The sequence below is a fragment of the Marasmius oreades genome, chromosome 4 (assembly GCF_018924745.1).
Source record: "Marasmius oreades isolate 03SP1 chromosome 4, whole genome shotgun sequence".
Classification (NCBI taxonomy): Eukaryota; Fungi; Basidiomycota; class Agaricomycetes; order Agaricales; family Marasmiaceae; genus Marasmius; species Marasmius oreades.
Window position 1 is genome coordinate 3363890 of NC_057326.1, and position 22749 is coordinate 3386638.

General features: G+C 45.6%; 3 protein-coding genes across 4 annotated transcripts; 2 read left to right on the plus strand and 1 right to left on the minus strand.

Annotated features, from left to right (window-relative positions):
• Window positions 1-254: 254 nt before the first annotated feature.
• On the plus strand, window positions 255-1465 carry E1B28_007889 (uncharacterized protein; the record flags this gene model as incomplete). Its single annotated transcript, XM_043152669.1, has 7 exons — window positions 255-259; window positions 324-345; window positions 401-479; window positions 556-708; window positions 780-870; window positions 935-1064; window positions 1121-1465. The coding sequence occupies 7 exons, from the start codon at window positions 255-257 to the stop codon at window positions 1463-1465; spliced, it is 825 nt and encodes a 274-aa protein (XP_043010755.1).
• Window positions 1466-3174: 1709 nt separating this feature from the next.
• Window positions 3175-7105, plus strand: E1B28_007890 (uncharacterized protein). 2 transcript variants are annotated; one of them, XM_043152671.1, is made up of 5 exons: window positions 3613-4059; window positions 4117-4304; window positions 4356-6630; window positions 6686-6774; window positions 6838-7053. In XM_043152671.1, the coding sequence occupies exons 1-5, from the start codon at window positions 3708-3710 to the stop codon at window positions 6853-6855; spliced, it is 2922 nt and encodes a 973-aa protein (XP_043010757.1). In that variant the 5' UTR covers window positions 3613-3707; the 3' UTR covers window positions 6856-7053. The 2 variants fall into 2 exon arrangements, with proteins under 2 accessions (XP_043010756.1, XP_043010757.1); XM_043152670.1 differs by having other exon boundaries at window positions 3175-4059; window positions 6686-7105.
• A 15-nt stretch (window positions 7106-7120) lies between these two features.
• E1B28_007891 (uncharacterized protein) lies at window positions 7121-8406 on the minus strand. The gene is made up of 4 exons (XM_043152672.1): window positions 8282-8406; window positions 7898-8231; window positions 7549-7831; window positions 7121-7491 (listed from the first exon to the last, which is right to left on the minus strand). Coding segments are annotated over exons 3-4 (240 nt in total). The 5' UTR covers window positions 7788-7831; window positions 7898-8231; window positions 8282-8406; the 3' UTR covers window positions 7121-7490.
• Window positions 8407-22749: the final 14343 nt, after the last annotated feature.

Here is a 22749-nt window from a genome sequence, read left to right on the forward strand (position 1 = left end):
CATAACGCTTTTCAGTCTCGCAACAACTCTCGTTGTTATAGAGGCTTTGGGAGTTTCCCAACGAGCCGTCGTCGTATTCAATACTGTGACTACCGACGTGAAGGACTACAGTACTCTCGTCAACTTTCTCAACGGGGGTCTATCAGCTGCGCTGAGGTGAGCGAATACGTTATCCAATTGTTTCGATTTTTTTGCCTCCCGCTCACGAGTGGTCGGCTCACTACAGTTCGGCTGGGGCCTTTATCACGACCTTCATGAAGTAAGCCATTACTTGAGAAGCTGCTCCCCGCCGTCAAGATTTGATTAACTTTGATGAAACTCAGCGCAACCGCGGAATCCATGCTTGTGAGTTCGAAAGTTCTAAAGATAATTCTTGAACCGGCAAAACAACGAAATCCAGATTCACCGCTGTTATTGTGCTTGGGGATCTAACAAATACGTCCTGTATCCGCTCGCTTTCGCAGCTTTTGTCTTAAATGGTTCGTCTCATTCACTGGCACTCACGGTACACCCAGTTCTCTGAACCGCAATTGATATTTGTATGAATGTGAGCAGGTTTCGATCTAGGATGTGTTATTTCTATCACCATTGGGCACAGCGACCCCTCAAAGGATTCCAATCGCATCCTTTTGCTGAAGACCCAACCAATGGATATAGGGGTGTCAATAGCTATTGCCGTTTTACATGTCATACTGACGTTCATGACCGGTATGCCTCGTGTTTTTACTTGCCTGGTCGGCCCTCAATATCCCCTGCTGACATATACCCTCGAAAAACAGGAGGCCGGATTTGGTGGATCGGTTACCAATACAAACGTATAGTTGGAGAGGAACCCCACGGAGGGAGGTACAACCAAGTTGTGGCTATAATGTCAGTAGTCGGCTCATTTCTGGAAATTTTTCTCAGTTCCTCATCAACTGGAAACAATTTACAGCACGGAATCCGGATTACTTTATGCAAGCACCTTATTGGTGATGGTTGCTGTAAATTCCACGTTCACGACGAATCCCGCCGTCAGGGGGTTACTTCCCTTCGATGTTGGGGTCATATCGGGATTGATGTCTGTAAGTAATTGATACGCCGACGTCCTCGGTGGGAATCCAGTGCTTACTTTCTATAGGGCCTTGCTCCGAATCTGATCATCGTTCGGGTAGCGTATGGGAAACCCAAGGATAGTGTCCAACAGATGATGTCTTCGTTACGGTTCCGTGCGGCCGAAGAACGGTCCCAGGACAGTGATTTGCAAAGTTCTGCGACTGCCACCGCCACAAGGCGAGCCGGGACCGACCTTCAACTTCAACGACAGAATCGTCTCGGTATCAGTGGTTCTACTAGGCGTGCTGCATCTCTGTTGAACTTACCAGCTGCGCGTCACCGCAACTCAAGGGTGGATGTACCGGATGTTTACCGCCTGGCACAGCTGCCTCAGTGCGAGGATGTCAGACCGCGTAATGAGTCTGTATAATGGTATTATAGATATTTTTATGGACTATGTATAATGTATAATTTATGTACCACCAGCACGACTTGGTTTCCTCGGAGCTCCGCTATTGTAATATTAATTCAGTCATAGATGTGCATGATCCACTTGGCGTGTGCCGCGTGGTAAGTGTTGAAAGCTGATCTATGATTGTGATGGAGTATGTAGGACGAGAACCGTTCTGAAGGTGATCATTTCAAGGCCGCCCACTGTTGGTTAATGGTGCGGGTGCCAAAGGAAGCAGCGGACGTAAAACTCATCGGCCGTCTGCTAAGTACTCGGGAGGCTGGTTTACCAGAAATAAAAAAGATTGAGATTAAGTGCTAGGATCAGTACGTACTGCTATCGTCTCGTTGTGCATCAGCAAAATATGATGGAATATCAGCTATGTGAGTTACATCCTAGCTTATAAGTATACTCGACGACCTCGTATGTCATCGATCTCGAATATCTAGCGTCTACGGAGAATGAGTAAGGTAGTAAGAAAGTAGAGAGAGAAACGGCGAGAAGTACAGTTGGCTCTCTGATAACCCATAGCCTTCCGTAGAAACCTGTAACGGCCAAGCCTTGAAGGAAATTGGTTTCGGATCTTGGCTTCCTTCACCCCGACCACATCCCCAATTACGGTAGAGTTACTGAATAGATTGGATTCGAAGTAGAGCCAAGACGACGTACTGATGTGGGTACAGATATCTTCCGCCGTGAGCGCTATACCATGCTCCTGCCGGGGAGTTGCAGTCCGAATAGCGAAATCGTGAAATCTCTTTAGAGGAGCTCGCTGGGTCGGGACCCACGCCGGGTATGGAGTATAAGAGATCCCTAAACCATGGTACGTGTTGTATCGCCGCGGAAAACCTATCGGGAAGGTCAGCGTCAAGAAACTGAAAAGGTGAACAAATAATTAATGCTGCTCGTACGTATTTCCACCTTGTGATCTGCCAGAGAGATCTTGCGCGTCACCGTCTCGCATTCGCTCCAAACACCTTGTCTCTAGTCGTGGCGGCTTTCTCGTCTGCAAATGTTTCATTGTGTTTCGTACGCCGATAATACGGACGGTTTCGTCCCCGATCAGATGTTCCACTTATGTCCCAGACTGATATTTTGTTTGAGTGTACGTCCACGGTCCACAGGATAGTACTAACTGTTTGCTTACGGGGTTCTTTTCCCATTCCTTCTTTATCCAGGACAGGAGGAATGGCGTCAACGTCGCGTATCGGTAGTTCGCTTGCCCTCGAATTGACAAACAGCTTCTATCGAGGGTCCCATAAACGACGATACATCTTGCCGGTAAGTATAAGCCTGCGACCTGGACGGAGCTGCGGTAGCGTTGACTGTCCCACAGATCCCACTTTCCTTTATTTCAATCCCTACCCTTGTTTTTCTTCAACCCTTCTAGTCACCTGTCTTTTCGTTACTGGGCAAATTTCATCGATTCTTCCACTTTTTGTGAGATAGGTATACGGCCCAACCACAAGTCAAATCCCAAGTTCATCCGCTTCTACCCAATCGTGATGTGTACCGCGTTGGGACCTTGTCTACCCCATCGTAGTCTTGACTTGAAGCTTAAAGCTTAAAGGCTTGGGGCCATCTTCACGCCGGTGGACAAAGCCAACATTTGAAATGATAGATTAGATTATATCTATTTTCGGCTTATCTTTTTCTTATGCGCACGAACCATCTACCGAGCTTTCCTTCTCTTATTTTCATCACCTTGGTGCCGGATTAGTCTGTCGCAAGTCTGTCGCCCTCCGAGTACCTATTTTAATTCCACGGTGACACCAAGATCTAAGACCATTATCCTCGTACCATCTATATCTGTAGCTCACGGTCAACTCACGGTACCCTGCGACACCGTGCGAGTGGATGGAAAGGAATCTGACCCATCGTTCCAACCCGAACATGGGGGCGGTTACGATGGCGAGATGTTGGATAGGCCAGAGATATGCCATGTTTTCTTACAGTTTTGAGGGGGGGGGAAACGTAAAAGCTTCCAATTCGATGTTTCAGCCACTGAGTCTCGGTCAAAGCGTTCTTCACGGTGTTGATGGTGTATTCGTCGCACAGCACGACTATCTTTGCGACTTCAGTACAGATCGGCTAGTTGATGGGCACGTGCTGCCACGGCCCCCAGCATCAACCGCTTTCACCGATTTCACCATGCAATTCCAGGAGCTGAGCTCACTTGCTCATTATAACGAAAAATGCCGCGACTCCTTGGTTTGCCAAAATGCCCCGTGCTGAAGTATTCTCGCTACCACCGATATCGTTCACATCAGAATTTCCCAATTTCTCCCCGCCAACCACATCTATCCTTCCTTCTCATTTCAGAGCTCTCTCCTACGATGCAGCAGTATGGGCTTGGTCATCTCAGGAACTGCAAGAGATTGTGTCTCGTACGATTAGGTATTCAGCTCGAGAGTCCTCCATGCGGCTACTTTCCTTGGAACTACTGGATACCACCTTACCGGACGAACTTCACAAGCTCCATAACCAGCGACATACTTCAGGTCAGAAGTACCGAGATATTGTACAGCGAAGAAGCATGTTGATTGAAAGGTTGTGGAATGGTATTGCCAAGCGTCCGTTTCCATTTCTCGACTACTCACCCAAATCTCACTACCATCTCTTTTTTGTAGCCTGCAACTCCTCGCCAACTGAATCCTTGATAGCCTCCGCCTCTGCTCTTCTTTTCCAGCTCTCAGAGACCGTCGTTGAATCCGACAAGCTCGCTGAAGGATTGGTCCAGATCTGTGATCAAGTAAAAGAGATACAACAGTTACTTAGTAGTCATTCGACTAGTGCGTTGGCTGTCGCTTTACGAAAGGTTCGTGTGTGTGGCTTATCTGCATATTTACTCACAGGCTCTCTGCTCTAGCTCAACAAATCTTACACCGAACGCACCGAAGAACTCGTTAGGGCCAGAGAACGTATCAGTCAACTTGAGGCTGAAAGAGAAGATGCATGGAGGGAGGCTGAAAAATTAGCTGATAGACTGGACGCTGTTGAACGAGGGAGGGAACAATCTGACTTTATGCAGGAAGGTGTCCAAACTCAGATGGGTGTGGAAGCTACGGAAGCCGCCCAGCTACCGGTAACCTTCTCACCTCTCGTGCCGACGACTTCTACTATGCTACCTACCATCGATAGGTTGCCTGCACCTTTTTTACCTCAACTCTCATCACCATCGACACCCACGACCCCGACCCCCTTCACCTCCAAGCACTTTTCCCCCAAGCACTTTTCTCCGCCTCACCTACCACCCTCTCCAACTTCCATCTGGGAAGACTTGTCTCCTGTGATTCCAAACGGCCAAGGCCAGCGGCCTCGGAGGTCGTCAACAGGCACTTCCAGTGGTTATTCTCTCCTTGAAACTCCAGGATCTCTGACAACATGTACGGAAGAGAGCACGGGATGTTGGAGCGTTGAAACGATTGAAACCTCTACACCTAATGCATATGCGCATGCCGAATTCGATGGGAAGGAGTTACCCAATTTACCAGTTGCGATTACTGAATCTCGGCGTCCAGTCAGTAGCTGGAGCATACAGACTGGCGAAAGTGGTTTCACTAGAACGACAAGAGGAACGCCCAAATCGCATCGCACAGGTGTTTTCATTTCTAGCTCCCCTCCACCGCTTCCGACAGCTTCTCCCGTCATCCCGCAGACGGTCGAGCGCCCACTTCCTCTGATACCTTCGGAGTCTTGGCACGAACCCCAAGAAGATGAGGCAGACGACTCAGATTCTGACACCACCTCACTGAACTACACGGAGGAAGGCGAAGAAATTTCGATTCAAACTGTTGAAGTTATCAGCCTTGATCCCGTTTCTGAATCCCGCTCGTTGAGTTTCGAGTCGTTCACTGGAGTGAGCAGGACTGTCGAGAAACCAACACTAATCAGCGTTCCCAGTTTGCCGAATCTTAAGGTGAGGGCCAGCATACCGTTGATGGACCCAGTTCCCCAGTCTGCTCCCCCGCCTGTCCATCTACAGGAATTGCGAGTGCGAACTCCGCAAGGTCCCACAAATGTGAGCGGACACATAGATGACGAAGAGAGGTATGACCACGACGAAGAACAAGATCAGAAACGACAGTTGATACAACAGCCGCGCATCGTTGAAGCCACTACACTGCTTCCCAAGACTTACTCTAACCCGAGTACCAGACCTCCTCTATCTAAGCTTCTAATCCGACGAGGAGCAAAGAGTGGGAATGGCTCAATGGACAAGAACTTAACGTTAACGATCTTGACTAGTTCATCGTCTTCACGAAACGATGATAGCACCGATATCGTTGCTTTACCACATCCTTCTTCCTCTGTTCCTCTTCCCCCTGAATCACCTCGGATTCGTCTCACGACGAGTCGAAACTGCACTTTGAACCCGCCGCGTTTTCGACCACCTTCTCATTCACCACCTTCTCATCCACTACCCTCTCATCCACCACCTTCTAGTCCGAGTTCGACCTTGAAATTCCTGGAAGCCAGCCCTCCGGATTCAAGTACCGTTCCGTTTACAACATCTTCTACGGGAAAGCCACAGTCGAAGAGGTATTCTGAGTCGATTTATTATCAACAACCTCCGCTTGGTTCTTCGTTTCTAGAGATCACAAGTCCTTTTACTGGTGAAGATACAGCAGAGGAGGAAGCGCCAGAAACACGGAAAACATCGGGTGCGACATCTCTAGCGTATATGGATGATATGCAGGCGAGAAGAAGCACTCGAGTATCTGAAGGAAGTTTGAGACTTTCACCGAGGACGATGGATGTTGGCGCTGAGGCTTCAAAGACAAACAAGCCGGATGAAGGACCTTCAGTTGCAGCTTCCTCTTCGACAACGCCGAGACAGACGATAGCACTGGAAGAAAAGGCGAGAGCCATGAGGAGGGATGCAAGCGTCAATGAGATGTCTGACTCGGAAGTGGACTCTCAGACCGAGCTGTCGCCGAGTTCGACTGAAGTTGTTGAGTCGATAACGCATAATTCATTTCCGAATAACGAATCAGGTGGTTCTTTTACTTCTCAGCAAGGGATGAAGCCGCAGTCTGCTATTCGCTTTCCTCGGGGTCGGGTGAGTACAGGATACGGTTCGGGTGTGGTTACGACCACGCCGAGTGAGGGGATTATAGGTGGGCCTGGGGTGCGTGAGAGAGGTGAGTGTTGTTCTTTCATCTTGTTTGGACTCTACTGACCGTTATGTTCTTGTAGGGTTTACGCTCAATCAACTAGGATCTGGGATTCAGAAATGGAAGGGAAGGTTTACCAGTCATCGGAGTAAGGGGAATGTGCCGTCCGGTGTATTCGTATCGTGATTTATTACCTTTATGACCATTATACCAACATACCATTTTCTGTAACAGTTATACTCTGGCACTTAGCCTCCAAATCTCGCTTCCTGGATACTACTCGAGGAACACGAACGCTGTACCATTCCTTATTGTTTTGTCCTTGACTCGTTGCAAGAAAAGTATGGATGTTCTTCACGGGATTTGCAAGAAGAAAAGCAAGGGCTACTTGTTCTCCGCCTGCCACGCAGAGTAGTTCCCATTAAATGCCCATGAAGCCAAGGACTGGAATAGAAGAGAAAGACCGATCAGCGAAATTCGCTGTGAAAAGCGGATCCTTGCCGAGAGAGCGTTTTCCGTGTGCTTGACGGAATGTTGTGAGTCCCAATGGGATTCAAGTTAAATGTTGAATTAAATTCAAACATTCAACTGACCAAATTTCAGCAAAGATTGAATGAATTGTCCTTCTCTACAGATGTCTCAAATTTTGAACTACAGGTTAAAATTCTTGGTACTACGCCATGATAGATTCTCCCGCGTTCGCTACATGAACTCCGGAGTCTTCAACGTTCAACTCCAGAGCTGCAGTCAAATCCGAGTCATATCCTCATGTCCGGCAGGAAGGGCAAAGTTGATAACAGTCGAGGCAAAAAGTGGGGGTGTCCGTATCCACTGAATAATCCGATACCGTCTGAATTCAGAGTTGTCTGGGAGGCGCACATGAACAATCTATCCACACTGTCAGCATACTACTACTGGAAAGTTCACGAAACAAAAACCATTCACCAATTTGAGGGCGGGACCTGCTTGATGTCGATCTGGTCGAAGACTTGGCGGACTGTCACGTAGGTCGTGAACCCCTCAAGATCCATGTAGTACCCGACGCGGTTGTTCTCTTCGTCCTTGAAGGCGATCAACTCATAGTTGTTCTTCGAACGGTCCCACATGGCTTCGGGGTCATCGAAGGACGCGGGGATGGAGAACCAACCGTCGTTACCATAATTGACGCTTAGCTTGGAAACCATAGCTTGAAGTCGTTACGGATGTAGACCATGCCGGCGCCTCTGAACTGAAATGTAAACAGGCCGATAGTTTAGTGGCAGAAGGAGGGCATATAGGGTAAGGATAGTGTTACTTTAGAGTCGTCGTCGTCGATGATGTTGCTCATTTTTGTGGTAAGGTGAAGGTGTTACAGTTGTCAAGTTGTGAGTACGAGTTTGGATGTAGGGCGACTCCGGTCTACAGTGCACCTTTTATACTTTTCGGGGACTCTGTTCTGTTCAGAGCCTCTCAAAGAGATATCGGCCGTTGTGCTTGCCTTGCTTGAAGTCCTAAAAGCTCGGAAGGCAAAAACCCCGGATTCCTTAACAGTCAACTTGAGTGCCATCGTGATCGACAAGCGGCGATGAGGATGTAATTTGTGGGCAGTGATTGGAGAAGGTTTGAATGTGAGATTGCGATCATGAAATCTGGATATTGATTTGTCGACGACAGACATACTAGAAGAGTAACGACAGACCATAAATGTTAATGAGTGCTCGAGAGGGGCCGGATTTCGAAAGCACCGGGTTCATGAAAAAGGATGGAATCATACTTCAACTACTCATTGAAGTGGAGTTTAAGTTGATAACTCGGTACAGAGAACAAAGAAAATAGTGCTTACACATGAAGCCTGCCAGGTATATATAGTTGCCATATATTCGGAAACTCGCTTCCTCGGCTTATAATACACGGGTCACGTGGTATTACTGTCGGGGATCAAAAAGAACATGAGAATCTCAATGAGAAGGGTCGAACTTCCGATTACTAACCTGTCAGTGGACTCCACTGCTCCAATATATAAAACTCATCGTAATCATCGATATTAATGCTTCACGAAACAAAGGACAGACAGATCTAGTGACAGTTCTTCGTTTCCACCATCGACAGCAGGAACTTAACCGCTCGGACTTGTTAGTGACATCCCGAGAGCTTCAGTATTTCATTGAAGTGGCTCCATCCTTCTTTTTATAATTATTTTATATTTCTTGTTTATATGCCCAATGTATCTACATATGCAGCGTGTAGTACTATGTGGGGCTCCACGTCCGAGTCGTTCAAGCCAAGTTGCAGAGATTCTCAAGTTTGAGGGCCGTGGTTGGAGACAGCGTTGACTCCATCAGGAAAATGGGGTCTGGTGCTGAGCTGCGTTGAACAGCGTCGGCCAATCAGGGAATTTGACACGCTGTCGACGGTCTGAATGCACCCAATGCGCCCCCAATGCGCCCCCAACACACACCCACAGTGTGGACGGCGCAAGAGGTGTTCACCGGCAAATTCCGAGACATGGGGTAGAGGGAGGGGGGGGGCCTGGAGGACCTTATGTTTGAAAGGTGCAAGCACCCCCAAAATGACGCGATACTGTCTCAAATCAGTGTGTGTGGATCCAAATTATTGTTTTTAAAAGGAAATGCACTTTTCCCCAGTTGTGGCGGTAAAAATTTCCTTATTTACCTATCAAAATTTGCTCAAATTTCTGCATCAAGTCTTATTGATCAGACTGAAATAAACAATCTTTTTTTTTTCTTCATGCATGCATATAGCAAAGGCGAAAAAAAAGGTACTATCTCCATCATATGTGGATTATTGATACTTTTGAAGGCTGTCTACCTTATCTGCTCTTTATAGTATCACCTGTGCTGCTGTGGTCTAGCTGGCAAGCCCATAGAAAAGTATTTTTGTGATGATAGATGTCACGAAGAGGCAGCAAAGCAGAGGAGAAAGTGAGAATGACACGTCAAATATCGGAATATAACGTGGGAAATTGGTCTTTGCCGGGCATTTGGTAATCAAAAATTTCCATATTAGGAAGGTGCAGGGGGGGGGAGGGGGTCCAGGGGTCCTTATGTCTACGTAGGAACCTCATATGTAAAATTTTCGGATTGAACACCTCTTGGGACGGCGTGACACTGTGTTACACTGTGGGGCTGGTTAGAATATTTCCTGACACGCGTTGGCGCAAGTTGAGTCTACAGTGAACGGGCATCAACATTCATTCATTTAGAGTCCCTTTTATTTATTGATTAAATTATTCTAGACATACTTATAAACAAGTTTAGCTAAATAATGTGGGGTTGGTATGACTGAGGGAATGCAATGAGGGACAACAACAGTTGAGTGTGCTGACACAATGTTAGCTAAAAAAACAGCTAAGTTGAAAATTGCACTACACTAAAGTAAAATTGTTGCCCTTATTTGAAAAAAAAAAACGACTGCAGGTGGCTGGCAGGAAGGCACTTAGCTCGGACAAGTCGGGGTAAGTTACGTGTGTGGCAGAGTTTGAAAAATTTTCGAATAAGTGTAGGGTAGGAATTGAACAGCTATAGTGACAGTGTGACGCTGAGGGCTGCTCGGTCATTGCGGCCTACAGCACTCATCATTGATCGTAACGATGTGAACACTGTAGGCCGCAATCACTGGGGACATTTTGATGTCATCAGGAACGTGTCCAGTACCAGTCAACTGGAATGGATCCTACACAGACCTCATCACGTTTGATGTGACGGAAACGAAGGTTCAAACTCGTATCAAAAATGTTTTTTGTATTAAAGGAGGTCAGATTTTGTAATGAAGTATCTGGCATAATGAAGGGAATGCTGTGACCTGCCCGACCCGAGATCCCAATGCGAGATAAGCAAGGTGGACCCAACACAAAGAAAGTTAACCAAGGCGGCGGCACTCCCTTTCCTATTCTGAGGCCGAAAAGCCTTGAGCTGAAATTGCCAAACAGCTTGGGTCTTTCAGTTTTCTCCGAGGCCGAACAGTTTCGAGTCATTTTCAGAAAAAGCTGTATTATTTGAAGATCACAACCTCAATAATGATACCAACTATATACCCAGCTACAGTTGAATGGGATATCTCTCTGGATTGAGAAAGTTACAAGCTAGAAACGGGATAGTTAGGGACAGAAGGGAGAAGGGAAGGCAATACTACACATGATAGAATCCCTGAGTAGTGTGTTACAAATGCAAAAGCTGTGTAGAGTCCCATTATCAATATCATAAACAGAAGGAAGATCCGTTGTGGCAAGGGGTTGTTCGTAAAGAGCATCCCAAAAACACGGAATACTGAGTTTAGGGCATGCACAGAAATGTTTCACCAGGCTGATTGTTGAAATATGAGTGTTTGATATCTGGGTAGAAACACCAACTCACGGTTATCAGTCCTGGTAACGCTGGATGGAGTGACAATAAGGGTCCAAAAGATGATGGTGACAATTATAACTGACTGAAGGATGTTTATCAGATGCGCCCAGGACAGAAAAAGGTTGAGAACGTACAGAAATTCAACAACGTGTTTTGTAGCATCAGATGCAATGCCTGCAATGTTTTCCCCCAACTCTGTAGCGGTATCCTTCAAGGCCTCTTCTGATATACCAAAGGTCTGAACAAATGATGTGCAGTAGTACGAGCATATACCAATGTAGGTGAGGAACATGAAAAAAAAGTTTCTGTTTCAAGGCAAGTGATTAGCTTTTCGCTCGTCATCCGAAGCTGATATTACATACCTGCTAGCATCCTTGGTGACTACGCTGTCGTATACAAGGATAGCTATCAGCGTAGCAGTCATGAAGAGTGCTACTGAAGCTCGGAACCATGCCAGAAGAGTAGGCGAGAAAAAAGGCGAAGCGACGATAATGGGCGAAGTATACCACTCAAGAGTCAACCTAATATCAGAGCTACGGGAGTAGCACCAACACCAAATCAACCCAAAAACTAGTAAACCTCCGTGTAAAGTCTATCAATAACTCTACACACCAGGAAAGATTGCAAGGGTGGACTGCTTGGCAAAGGTTACGCACAAGATCACAGTCTCAGTATCGTATGAAGTTCTTATGAAATCAATGTGTAACTGCAAGTGTAAAAACACCACAGCTACGGGATTCTAAGGTTTGTAGGGGCTCTGTTTATTGTCCAGTGGACTAAGTGGGACTATGAATTTCGTCTACGGTAAGACTAATTCGAACGATTGGAGACTATTGCCCTCGACGGACACGAAAACTAAGTCCTCGGCGGACACGAACGCTAAGACCCTCGACGGATCACGAAACAGTAATCAAGACCTCGGCGGCCTATGGACGGATAGTTCTCTAGTTTTGACCTCGACGGTCTCGTATAGTTCAAATCAAATCTTATCGTTTCACTGCACAAAGACAGGGCAAATCTCTCTATTGGTGTCAAGAGCAGTTACTCACGGGCAACCCACTCAGGACTTTCCTACGCACGGGTAGTACTTTTTTATCTACGGATACATGAGCTGCTTTTATACTACTTCTACGCTAGCTTTGTAATCCTATCTCTACTTGTTTTATCTCTAAAAATAATGCACCGTAGCTACAAATCCATGCGGAGTCTTATCGCTAGGGACTGCTACATGTGCAGAATCTTGTCTACGGAGCTTTTCCGTATTCGAATCATATGTTTTGGACCAATCTGGACCGTTCTTCATTCTTGTTTCAGCATGTGGAATGGACCTACATAGGCGTACCATATGGTATTTCCTGCCTACGGACCTTATCCTGTATTTCGACGTTATCAAATCATATGGACTTTGTGTGTCCAAGTAGTTCCAGCATATGGATCCAGAGTTCCGAATCGCCATAGCACATGAACAGTGTGGACTCCAAGATCCGTTGTTCATTCCTGCCTGGTTCCTGGGTACTCTATCTGTGATCTGGGATCTGTATCATGTCTTTTTGTCTTTTCCTCAGATCGGGACTCGATCTACGGTCATATCAAATTTCTCCTAGTCTGTGTGGTCCAATGTCCGATTTCTTGTCAACTAAATCCCCCGTAGAAGTAGGTACTCCTAGTATGAAGGTCTTTTGACTTTGTTAAGTTCTGCTACGAACGGTTCTGTGAAGACTACGAGTCTTCTAATAGTACAATCCCTTGATATGCCAGTGCATAGTAGAATGTAGAGAGTAGAACTCGGTGAATTACCGCTTAAGTCCTCTGCTCATAGTGTTCTACAGGTTTCGAACGGTCATACAGTTTTCTGACACGATCTACAGCTCTCTCTAACTGGTCTAGCTGCGCCGACGGCACATCCTACTAGCGGCACTAGCTTTAACTAGCAATTCGGGCTCACTCTAGTTCTTAATACGATAAATATCGCTCCGTAGCACTGTTTTAAAGTGCAAAAAGAACCTTGTAGCATAGTCAACTAAGTCGCATTATCTCCCCCAAACAAAAGAGGACTGTCCCCAGTCCATCTACGGACTGAGCACAACATCATCTTCTATCGTTCGAATTGATCTACGGCTTTTTCATTTAGTAGTTCTACTAAAAGCCTTCAAAATGGCCCGTAAATCTACTTAATCTTATCTACGGTGTACACTCTAGTGTACAACCGTCAAGTCTCTGACTTAGAGAAATTTTGAGCTCGAGCTCTACGCTGACCAGCGCTAATGTTCCCAAAAAGGAAATGTTCCGACATCAAGATGATTTTCCCACGCTAGAACTCCTACGATGCAATGTTCCGTCGTTAATTACTTCCATCATTTCTTAATTATGGCCTCATCATTCCGTAGATGATTTCAACAGCCTCGAGGCTTTAATTTCCGTAGATCTGGAATATTCTACAACATTCTGCGATGTTCTACGGTCATGTGCTGGTTCATATGTTGGATTTGGCTATAAAAACCGCAGCAGTTGGACTTAGCAGAAATTTTCATTCCTCCCTTCTCCCACCTGCTCTACGGTCGCCCTTCGCCGCCGTTCCTCATATTCTTTTTGTCACCACTCTCCTCGTTCTCGAGGTGTGTGTAGACAATCTACGGAGGCTTCGGAGTCTGCTCCGAGGCCCGTAGATTGTTTCTTTTCTTATGTGTTTCTACAGTGTCACGTACTAACACGACGCCGTAGATCCTATTGAATGCCTTCCAAGCAAGACAAAGGCAAAGGAAAGGCACCTGCGCCAGAACCTTACATTCCTTCCCCAATCATTCTCGACGCTCTGGAGGCCAACCTCCTTGTTGTCCACAATTGGATCGCAGATCTCAACAATCGTCTTATTGCTAAGGTGACGGAAGAGCCGCAATTGTTCGCGGAATTTCGCGACCATAGTTCATTTTTGGTGTGTCTTTCTCTTCTCTATCTCACCCGTAGGTTTCATCCATTTCCGCTAAGATATAAGAGCCACCTTTAGTATGTCGAATGACTACGCAAGGCCCAAAGTATCTAGGGAACATTTTCCTATCCAAGTTCTTTTCAATAGCGGTATTCCGTACTTGAACCAAGTCTCCGGGTTCAAAGTTTAAGGGTTTTATAGTATGTATATATTCCCGTTCGTACTTGATCAAGCGTCTACGCTTTTCTTCTGTAATTCTATCTCGCATAGCTGTTACATGCGTTCTATGTTTAGCTAGAGCTTGCGCTCGAAATCCAATCAACTCTTCTCGTGATAGAAACCTGTTCGGTAACTTTACTAGCCACGTAGATTCCACAATATCAAGCGGTAGTATAGGTTCTGCACCGGTAACAAAGAAGTAGGGGGAGCAACCTAGGTCTTTCCTAGTTGTTACTCTATCCGCCCACAAAATATGCTTCAAAAACCAGTACCATTTCGCAAGGTCTCCAGCTACGGCTTTCGAAAGCGCGCTCCGTAGATCGAAATGCGCTCTCTCAATCTTTCCGTTTGCTTGAGAATTGTACGGTGAAATCTTAATGCTACGGACACCATATTTGTCCGTAAGCCACCTTGCCATAGCAATCATTTGTGGTGCATTATCCGTAACAACCTCCTCGGGACAACCCCATCTACTAATGATATCGTCAAAGAACCACTCTGCGAGTATTCTGGCTGTATCACTTTGAATAGCCCTTGCTTTGGACCATCTCGATAGTGCGCATCGTCCGTGAACAATCAGTTTACAACTGTTGCTAGCGGGAGTCATACTTAAAACATCTACATGGATCACTTGGAACAGCGACGGTGTGTGAGTAACCACTGGTGGTATTCTCAAAAGATCAAGCCTTCGATCCTGGCATTCTTGACAGCTACGGACAAACCAATCTATGTCCTTGTCCATATGTGGCCACCAAAATCGTTTCTCCATGATCGACTTAGTCGCAAACATTCCTTTATGTCCTAGATGATCGTGACTTGCTACGAGCATCCACATCCTCTTATCAGGAACTACATACAACCTATGTTGTGTAGAACCATCCGCAGACCGTTTGTAAAGTCTCCCATCGGGGTCTAGAAAGAATTTCGATCCCAATGTAATGAAACTGTTCATTTCGTTTTTAGATAACTCGCTTACAAAATCTGCTTCGGGATCTAGAAGCCACTCTTCAATTTGTGGAACTTTCTCATCGAACCTTTTAATCTCATTCGTATATTCATGTATAGGCTTATATGGATGAGAATCATTCCAACTGTCATCTACGGCGGGCGGAACCACTGGTACTTGCTTCAAAAATGTTGAAACATAGTCTGGAGGTTTCCGTAGCGCCCAATTTCTTATCTTATCTACAAAGTTTGCTTCATCTACGGCAGACCGTAAGTCTTCTAAATAGCAAAAGACAGATGTAGCCAACTTTGTTTCTCTCTCAGCTAATGAAACAAAATAACCTGACCGCGGATCTATATCATCCTTGAACGTATCAATGTCAAAAGGTTCATCCTCGATTCCATCTCCCATTCGAAACTTTACTGGCTGACCATCGTCGTCGACCAGGAATTCTTCCCATCCTTCTGGTCTAGGTGTAGATATCCCACCAGGAGGAGGTCTCGAAAGTCCATCTGGACCATGTACAAGTCCTTTAATATGAACTAGTTCAAAATGATAGAGTCTGATCTCTTCAATCCATCGGTTAATGCTAGCATTCGGAGCACTATCCGGATTGTTCAACATTCCTTTGATATAGCTGGCATCCGTTTCTACGGTCAACGGTCTACATCCAAAAGTTTGATACTTCGACGCTCGTAGCGCCATAAGTAACCCGTAGAGTTCTCTTTTCGGTTGTGAGAAGCGAGCTTCTCTCTCATTGAACGTTATAGACCCAAAGTAATTGTAGAACTTCATTTTTGGATTTTCGGGGTCTACTTGGTACAAGTAATAGCCTACACCGTGCCAAGACGAATCTACGGCCAAAGTGATACCCGTCGGGTTCTTATAGTCAATGGGCCGTAGCGCGGGTGCATCACGGATTCCATCTTGAACCTCTCGGACAGCTTCACAAGCTTCCTCGTTCATTTCAAATGGTACAAAAGCTCCAGTGAGCTTATTCAATGGTCTTGTCTTCTTAGCGTAGTCCTTAATGAACATGCGCATCTGTCCTGCAATCCCCAGAAACGATCGAATATCAGTTTTGCTTCTGAAGTTTTTCGGATCCCAAGAGAGAATGATCTCTGCAAACTTCTCTACAGGTTTTTCACCGTCGTAGGACACTCTATGGCCTACTACTATTCCTTCAGCGCAACAAATGAAAGCCTTCGGACCTGAAAAGGTACCTCCCGCATACTTCATTCGCTGAACTATTCGATTCACGTTCTGTAAATGCTCCCAAACGAATCTACGGATGCCTGGATTCTCAGGAATCACCTCGTAGCCTCCGTCAGGTAACTCATATCTAGTACTAGGTCCTCGTATAGGTACGTCGTCAATGTATGGTCTAGTAACATGAGGAATTTCTTCCCGTAGGATGTATGTTACATCTTCATGAAACAAAGGGACTGAATTAGTCCATCCCATAGGTAGTTTCACTAATCTATAGGGACCAAAGGGCGTTTGGAACGTAGTAAAGTCTCTCGATTCCTCGTCGATAAGCCTTTCATCGTAGCCAACCCAAATGTCTAACATTCCTATACATGCTCTTCCGGAAAAGCTACTAGCAATCTCAGCTGTTCCAGGTGGAATCCCAGAATGCTGAATCGTGACTGCATTCAATGGTTCTAACGAATGAACCAGCTGTAGACTCTTTCCATCTTTCTTTAGTACCATGAACCACTTCGATCGATACGACGACGTAGTAGGTTCATATACTCCTGCTGCGATTTTGTCCTTCAAAATCTGGCAGACTTCTTCGTAAATCCCAGGTGGAATAGGGATATTACGCTCAACCCAGGGCTTGTGAGGCAACACTGGAAACTTAATTGGCGGGAAGAAATCTGTACGAAATGTTCCACCTTCATCTGCACTCCAAGCGAATCCTTTCTCTTGGATTTTCATCAGATGGTGTACCAATTTCATTTCTTCGGGCCATAGAAAGCCTTCATTATGATTCTTTTCTATGATTTCCCTACGTTCTTCTGTATACCGTTCTCCTGGACTGAACGCAGGAGGGTGCGGCGATAGTACTGGCATCCCTTCAAGCGGATCCCCAGTAATATTCCTAAGAACTCGGAATTCTTCTGGCATCTTAGCCAATTGTGGTCGGACTTTAAGTGCTACTGGCTTATATTTTCCGTAGACCGACTGAACTGTATGTTTTCCAAGCACCGTAGCACCCTGGGAAACATAGTTCTCACGCTTTATAGACTGCGAGCTACTCAAGAATGTGCTATATGACTTCGTAGGAAGACTTTCTCTCGAAAGCTTTCCTTCTAAGTTGCGTAGAGCAAGCCCCATCTCTTGTACACACGCATCAAGTTCGATAACGTAGGCATTCAGAGAGTCCGTAGACGATAGAATCTCATCTATCGGGGTTTCGCCCGTATAAAGGTCCTTAGGACAGTTGTCTATAGTCCCGTAGACTTGCAACCATCTTTCCTTATGAAAAGCTAGTTCATTGAACAAAGTCTTTCCACGTTTCTCAGGATCCTTAGCTAACCTATCCAAATCCAAGGCTATACATTCGTCGGTTTGGTAGTGATTTTCGTACATCCTTTGGTGATAATCCACTAGCGCAGATGCTTCATTTAGCATTGTATCAAATGCATTTTCATTTTCAACCGCACCCCCTACAAAACTTCGTAGTCGGAGCAACGGGGGTATCAATCTATTTGGATTTTCTTCGATTTTCGAGGCCTCAGCGAGATCCTTGAAATTCGTACTAAGTGAATCAACAAGTTCACATAGACTATGGGTATCTTGAGCCTTCAATAGTAAAGCTCTGCCGTCTACGGCGATCTCACTAAGCTCATCTATCTTATCTTGTTGAGAAGAGTCCGATCGATGTGCCAATTTTTGGCTGTTGAAGCCTTCGAGGGTTGAACCTCTGCTAGTAGTACAAAGCAACCGTTCTCGTTCTGTAGATTCACCGTGTATGGAATCTAGGGAATTCAAAACTGGTGCTGATGAATAATAAGAAAGAAAACTGTCCGTAACACAAGGAGAAATAGAAGCACTGTTTTTGTGTTTTGTATCTTCTGTGTGTTTTTGGTCTTTTTCATTTATATCAATGTTTTTCATCACTCTCGAATCAGACTGACTAGTAGTCCTTTCACTATTTGAAGCTTCTATGAAGGCTCCAGCCAGCTCCGTAGGAGAGAATTTTGTATTTATCAAATTTTTATATTTTTCAATTCGTGGAACACCGTGAGCATCTACGGATATTTGTAGAGCCACCTCTCCTTGATCCTCTATCAATTCATCAAGGTGGACTGAAAATTTGAAGACTCAGTCCCTCGTTGTTCTCTTTCTTTCTGCGCTTCCTCTGAACTCTGCGTCCGTAGGGTTGGTTCCCGCTTAGGTTTTATCTTAATGCCTTCCCCTCTCATGTATGTAGGGATGACACTTTGAATTCCTTTGTTTGGGCATGAAACCGTAACCCACTGATCTCCATCCTTGAAGTTTTGCACTTTTGATTCCGTTAGGACATCGAAAGGTCTACCCAAGAGAATCTGAAAGGGAGCTTTCTCCACCACATGAAGTTGCAAGTATACTGTTACTTCACCAAACTTGAAAGGTACATTTCTGCACACTCCCAGTGTTGGTTTCAGCTGTCCATTGGCAGACTGCATGTGAATCACTGAATTCGGATCCCATTGCAAGCCTAATCCTTGAGCAACCCATGCATCAATCGCGATTATTTGCGATCCACCATCGATCACCGCTTCTACTCTTTCCGTAGAACCGTTAACCTCAGGAAAAACACATCTGAGTCCCTCGGACAATCCAGCTACTATCACGACCTTCTGTTTTTCTTCAGAATCTAACTCGGTGCGATAAACTTCCACAACATCTCGGTGAACTACTGATCCCGCTTCCAATCCGTCTTCTTCCTCTTCCAAGGTTTCGAACGAATCTACGGTCTCAATATTATCTACTTTCACGAACTCTGCTTCTTCATCAAAAGATTCCTCAGCCGCCGTAGAGTCTTTTATCGGATAGTCTAACGTTTGAAGGAACGCTTTATAATTCTTCGTTCGAACGTGCTTATTCCTAACTCGCCGTAGCAATGCCTTTCGGAACTCTTCTGAAGCCGTGAGCTTGTTCAAGCAGACACTAGCCGGATTGGCCATCATTTGGTCAATTAGGTCTTGTATCACCCGTTGCTTATATCTTTTCGTTTCAACATTTTGAAGATTTTCCGTAGACGCTTTCTTCACGTTTTCGGAATGAACCTTCTTAGATTTTGAAGCACCCTTGTCTTCAGGAATTACGCTTCGGGGCAATACCGAATCCCTTGGTTGTGGGACACGTTCTACGGGCTGAATTTTATCGAATACCCTAGGCGGCGGAGTAGAAGGACGTCTATCGACCTGTGACGGAGGTTCTTCTTCATCCGACTCTGCTTCTTCTTCTTCAGAGACCTCTTCTTCGAAAGGCTTTCTCTGGGGTATCACATACGGTTGTTTCCTTAAGAATGACGGCGTAGATATTACTACTTGGGGTTTTGGTGGTAATTTTATTTTTTTGGGGTCCTCCGGTCTCCTCTGGGTATCTCGAGATCTATCTCTCTTATCTGAGGAGTCCATCATTGGACCTTTCAGTTTTTTGAGCTGTCGCCCGACTGGCGACGAGTCTCTACCTCCAAAGCAGCAATTCTCTGTAGCAAAACTTCTATCGTAGGCACAGAATGACGGTCTGGGAGATCATCATCAAGATCCAAGTCTCCTTGTAAGAAGAAACTGGTCTTTTCAGCACCTGGCCATCCCTTCTCTCTAGCGATAGCTCTAATTCTGTCTGCTCGCGACTCTTTCTTTACTGGATCAGGCGGTGGGAGGTTATTCCCATCGTACATCTCCAATCTATTCGTATGTTCATTCTTAACTATCCACTTCTTCTGGGATAGCTCTTGTGCTTGCCTGCATTCTCTCCAGAAATGCCCGGGTTCATCACAAATAATGCAATTTTTGTCCGTAGGCGCCCTATATGGCTGCCCCGTGGCCGTAGAGTTGGATGCGATCTGGTTCGAAGGCCTAGATCCACCGCTACTCTGCCCTTGGCTTCCATTATGATACGCCATAGCTTGCATGTTTTTGTAGAAGTTAGGCTGACTGAAGTCAGGCATCTTCTTCGAAAGCTCAGAAACTGCACGTGCGAAGTCGTTCATCCGAGTATTCTGTGCGTCTACGGAGGCCAAAAGTTTCATTGTCAACTCATCAGAAGCTATTTCCTTCTTGTACGAAGACAATGGAGCTATCGTAGGCTCGATTTTTGCACGAGTGATCAAAGGGGTTCCTACGGGAGCCGCCGCTTTCACTCCTAGAGTATAGCTAACCGGATCTAAGCCCTGTGGTGCGTAGCAATCGCCTACTAACTCATTACTTATGGTCAAAGCCATATCCCTAACTTGGGAGAAAGCAAAAGGGTCTAGCTGGGAAGCCACCCACCCACTATCTACTTCTACGGGCTTTTCTGCCTGCAGGTTTCGAACGTAGTGAGGGTCCCGTAGCCTCTTTCTGATCTCTCGCCAGAATGTCGGGTCTAGACATTCCGCAAACTTCTGTACTTTCTCTCGATTCGACAAACTTCCTGCAAGTTTGTCTGCTTCAAATTCAAACTCCATATTAAATGAAGTAAGCTTTTGTAGCTGCTCTTCTCCTATACCAGAGAACCTAGCCTTCAACAGATCTAAATTCTCCAGTGCTCCTATTTCTAAATCCCTTATCGACGGGAACGAATCAAACATCTCTTTCTCAAAAGCGGCCCAACTATAACCTCTCGTAGATGGCAAATGATGTGCCAGGAGTCGAGAGGTCTCGAACTCCATTTGAATCATTGCTAGAATGATAAAAGATTCATCTAACTTCCAGCCCTTGACTTTCCCATATTGTAGGATAGCCGCCATCCATTCCCGTAGATTTCCAGGATCTAGACGGTTGAATGTGGGGAGCCTTCGTTTCGACGTATCCTTGTCTAATTCTTTCAAAGCCCCTTTAGAGAACTCCGTCCAGGACTTCTTTATCGGTCTTTCTTCATCTGGCACACCTGCCGCTACTGGGTCATTCGATATATGGGACATACTTGTTAACGGTCTTTCAAGAAATAAACTCGGGTTTAGTTCAAAAGAATAAAACTCTTCTTCCCGTAGGTCGAAGTCTGAATTGTATTCGGAGGGTAGAGATGATAACGGTGAAGAAAACGGTTCAATGTCTTCAGTTAAAATCTCTGGGGTTTCGTATGGGGTTTCTAACGCTTGGTTTCTAGGACCTTGCGTAGATCTCGTATCTCGGAAAGCTTCTCTCGGACTTCTGTCAAAAGAGAAACCGGGGTTTCTTAAATCGTTTGGGATAACTTGGGTAGTTTCTCTTCCTTGCGTAGAATTGCGCGTAGATCGAGAAGACTGACCAGGGTACTTGAGCTGGGGTACTAGATGCTAAAGCCGTAAGACTATGTGTCTGTAAGACTTGTTTGCCAGCCGCTAGTGAAGTGCGAGTATTACGTCGCTGTGAACTAATCTTTCTGAGAGAAGTTCTTTTGGTTTTTGCTGTTTTTGTAGTTCTCGCCGTAGGGCTAAAACTACCGGAATTTCACAATATTTCGTTTGATACTGAATGTAATCTTATTTCCACCCCCTGCGGTGGTCACCAGATAATGGGCGAAGTATACCACTCAAGAGTCAACCTAATATCAGAGCTACGGGAGTAGCACCAACACCAAATCAACCCAAAAACTAGTAAACCTCCGTGTAAAGTCTATCAATAACTCTACACACCAGGAAAGATTGCAAGGGTGGACTGCTTGGCAAAGGTTACGCACAAGATCACAGTCTCAGTATCGTATGAAGTTCTTATGAAATCAATGTGTAACTGCAAGTGTAAAAACACCACAGCTACGGGATTCTAAGGTTTGTAGGGGCTCTGTTTATTGTCCAGTGGACTAAGTGGGACTATGAATTTCGTCTACGGTAAGACTAATTCGAACGATTGGAGACTATTGCCCTCGACGGACACGAAAACTAAGTCCTCGGCGGACACGAACGCTAAGACCCTCGACGGATCACGAAACAGTAATCAAGACCTCGGCGGCCTATGGACGGATAGTTCTCTAGTTTTGACCTCGACGGTCTCGTATAGTTCAAATCAAATCTTATCGTTTCACTGCACAAAGACAGGGCAAATCTCTCTATTGGTGTCAAGAGCAGTTACTCACGGGCAACCCACTCAGGACTTTCCTACGCACGGGTAGTACTTTTTTATCTACGGATACATGAGCTGCTTTTATACTACTTCTACGCTAGCTTTGTAATCCTATCTCTACTTGTTTTATCTCTAAAAATAATGCACCGTAGCTACAAATCCATGCGGAGTCTTATCGCTAGGGACTGCTACATGTGCAGAATCTTGTCTACGGAGCTTTTCCGTATTCGAATCATATGTTTTGGACCAATCTGGACCGTTCTTCATTCTTGTTTCAGCATGTGGAATGGACCTACATAGGCGTACCATATGGTATTTCCTGCCTACGGACCTTATCCTGTATTTCGACGTTATCAAATCATATGGACTTTGTGTGTCCAAGTAGTTCCAGCATATGGATCCAGAGTTCCGAATCGCCATAGCACATGAACAGTGTGGACTCCAAGATCCGTTGTTCATTCCTGCCTGGTTCCT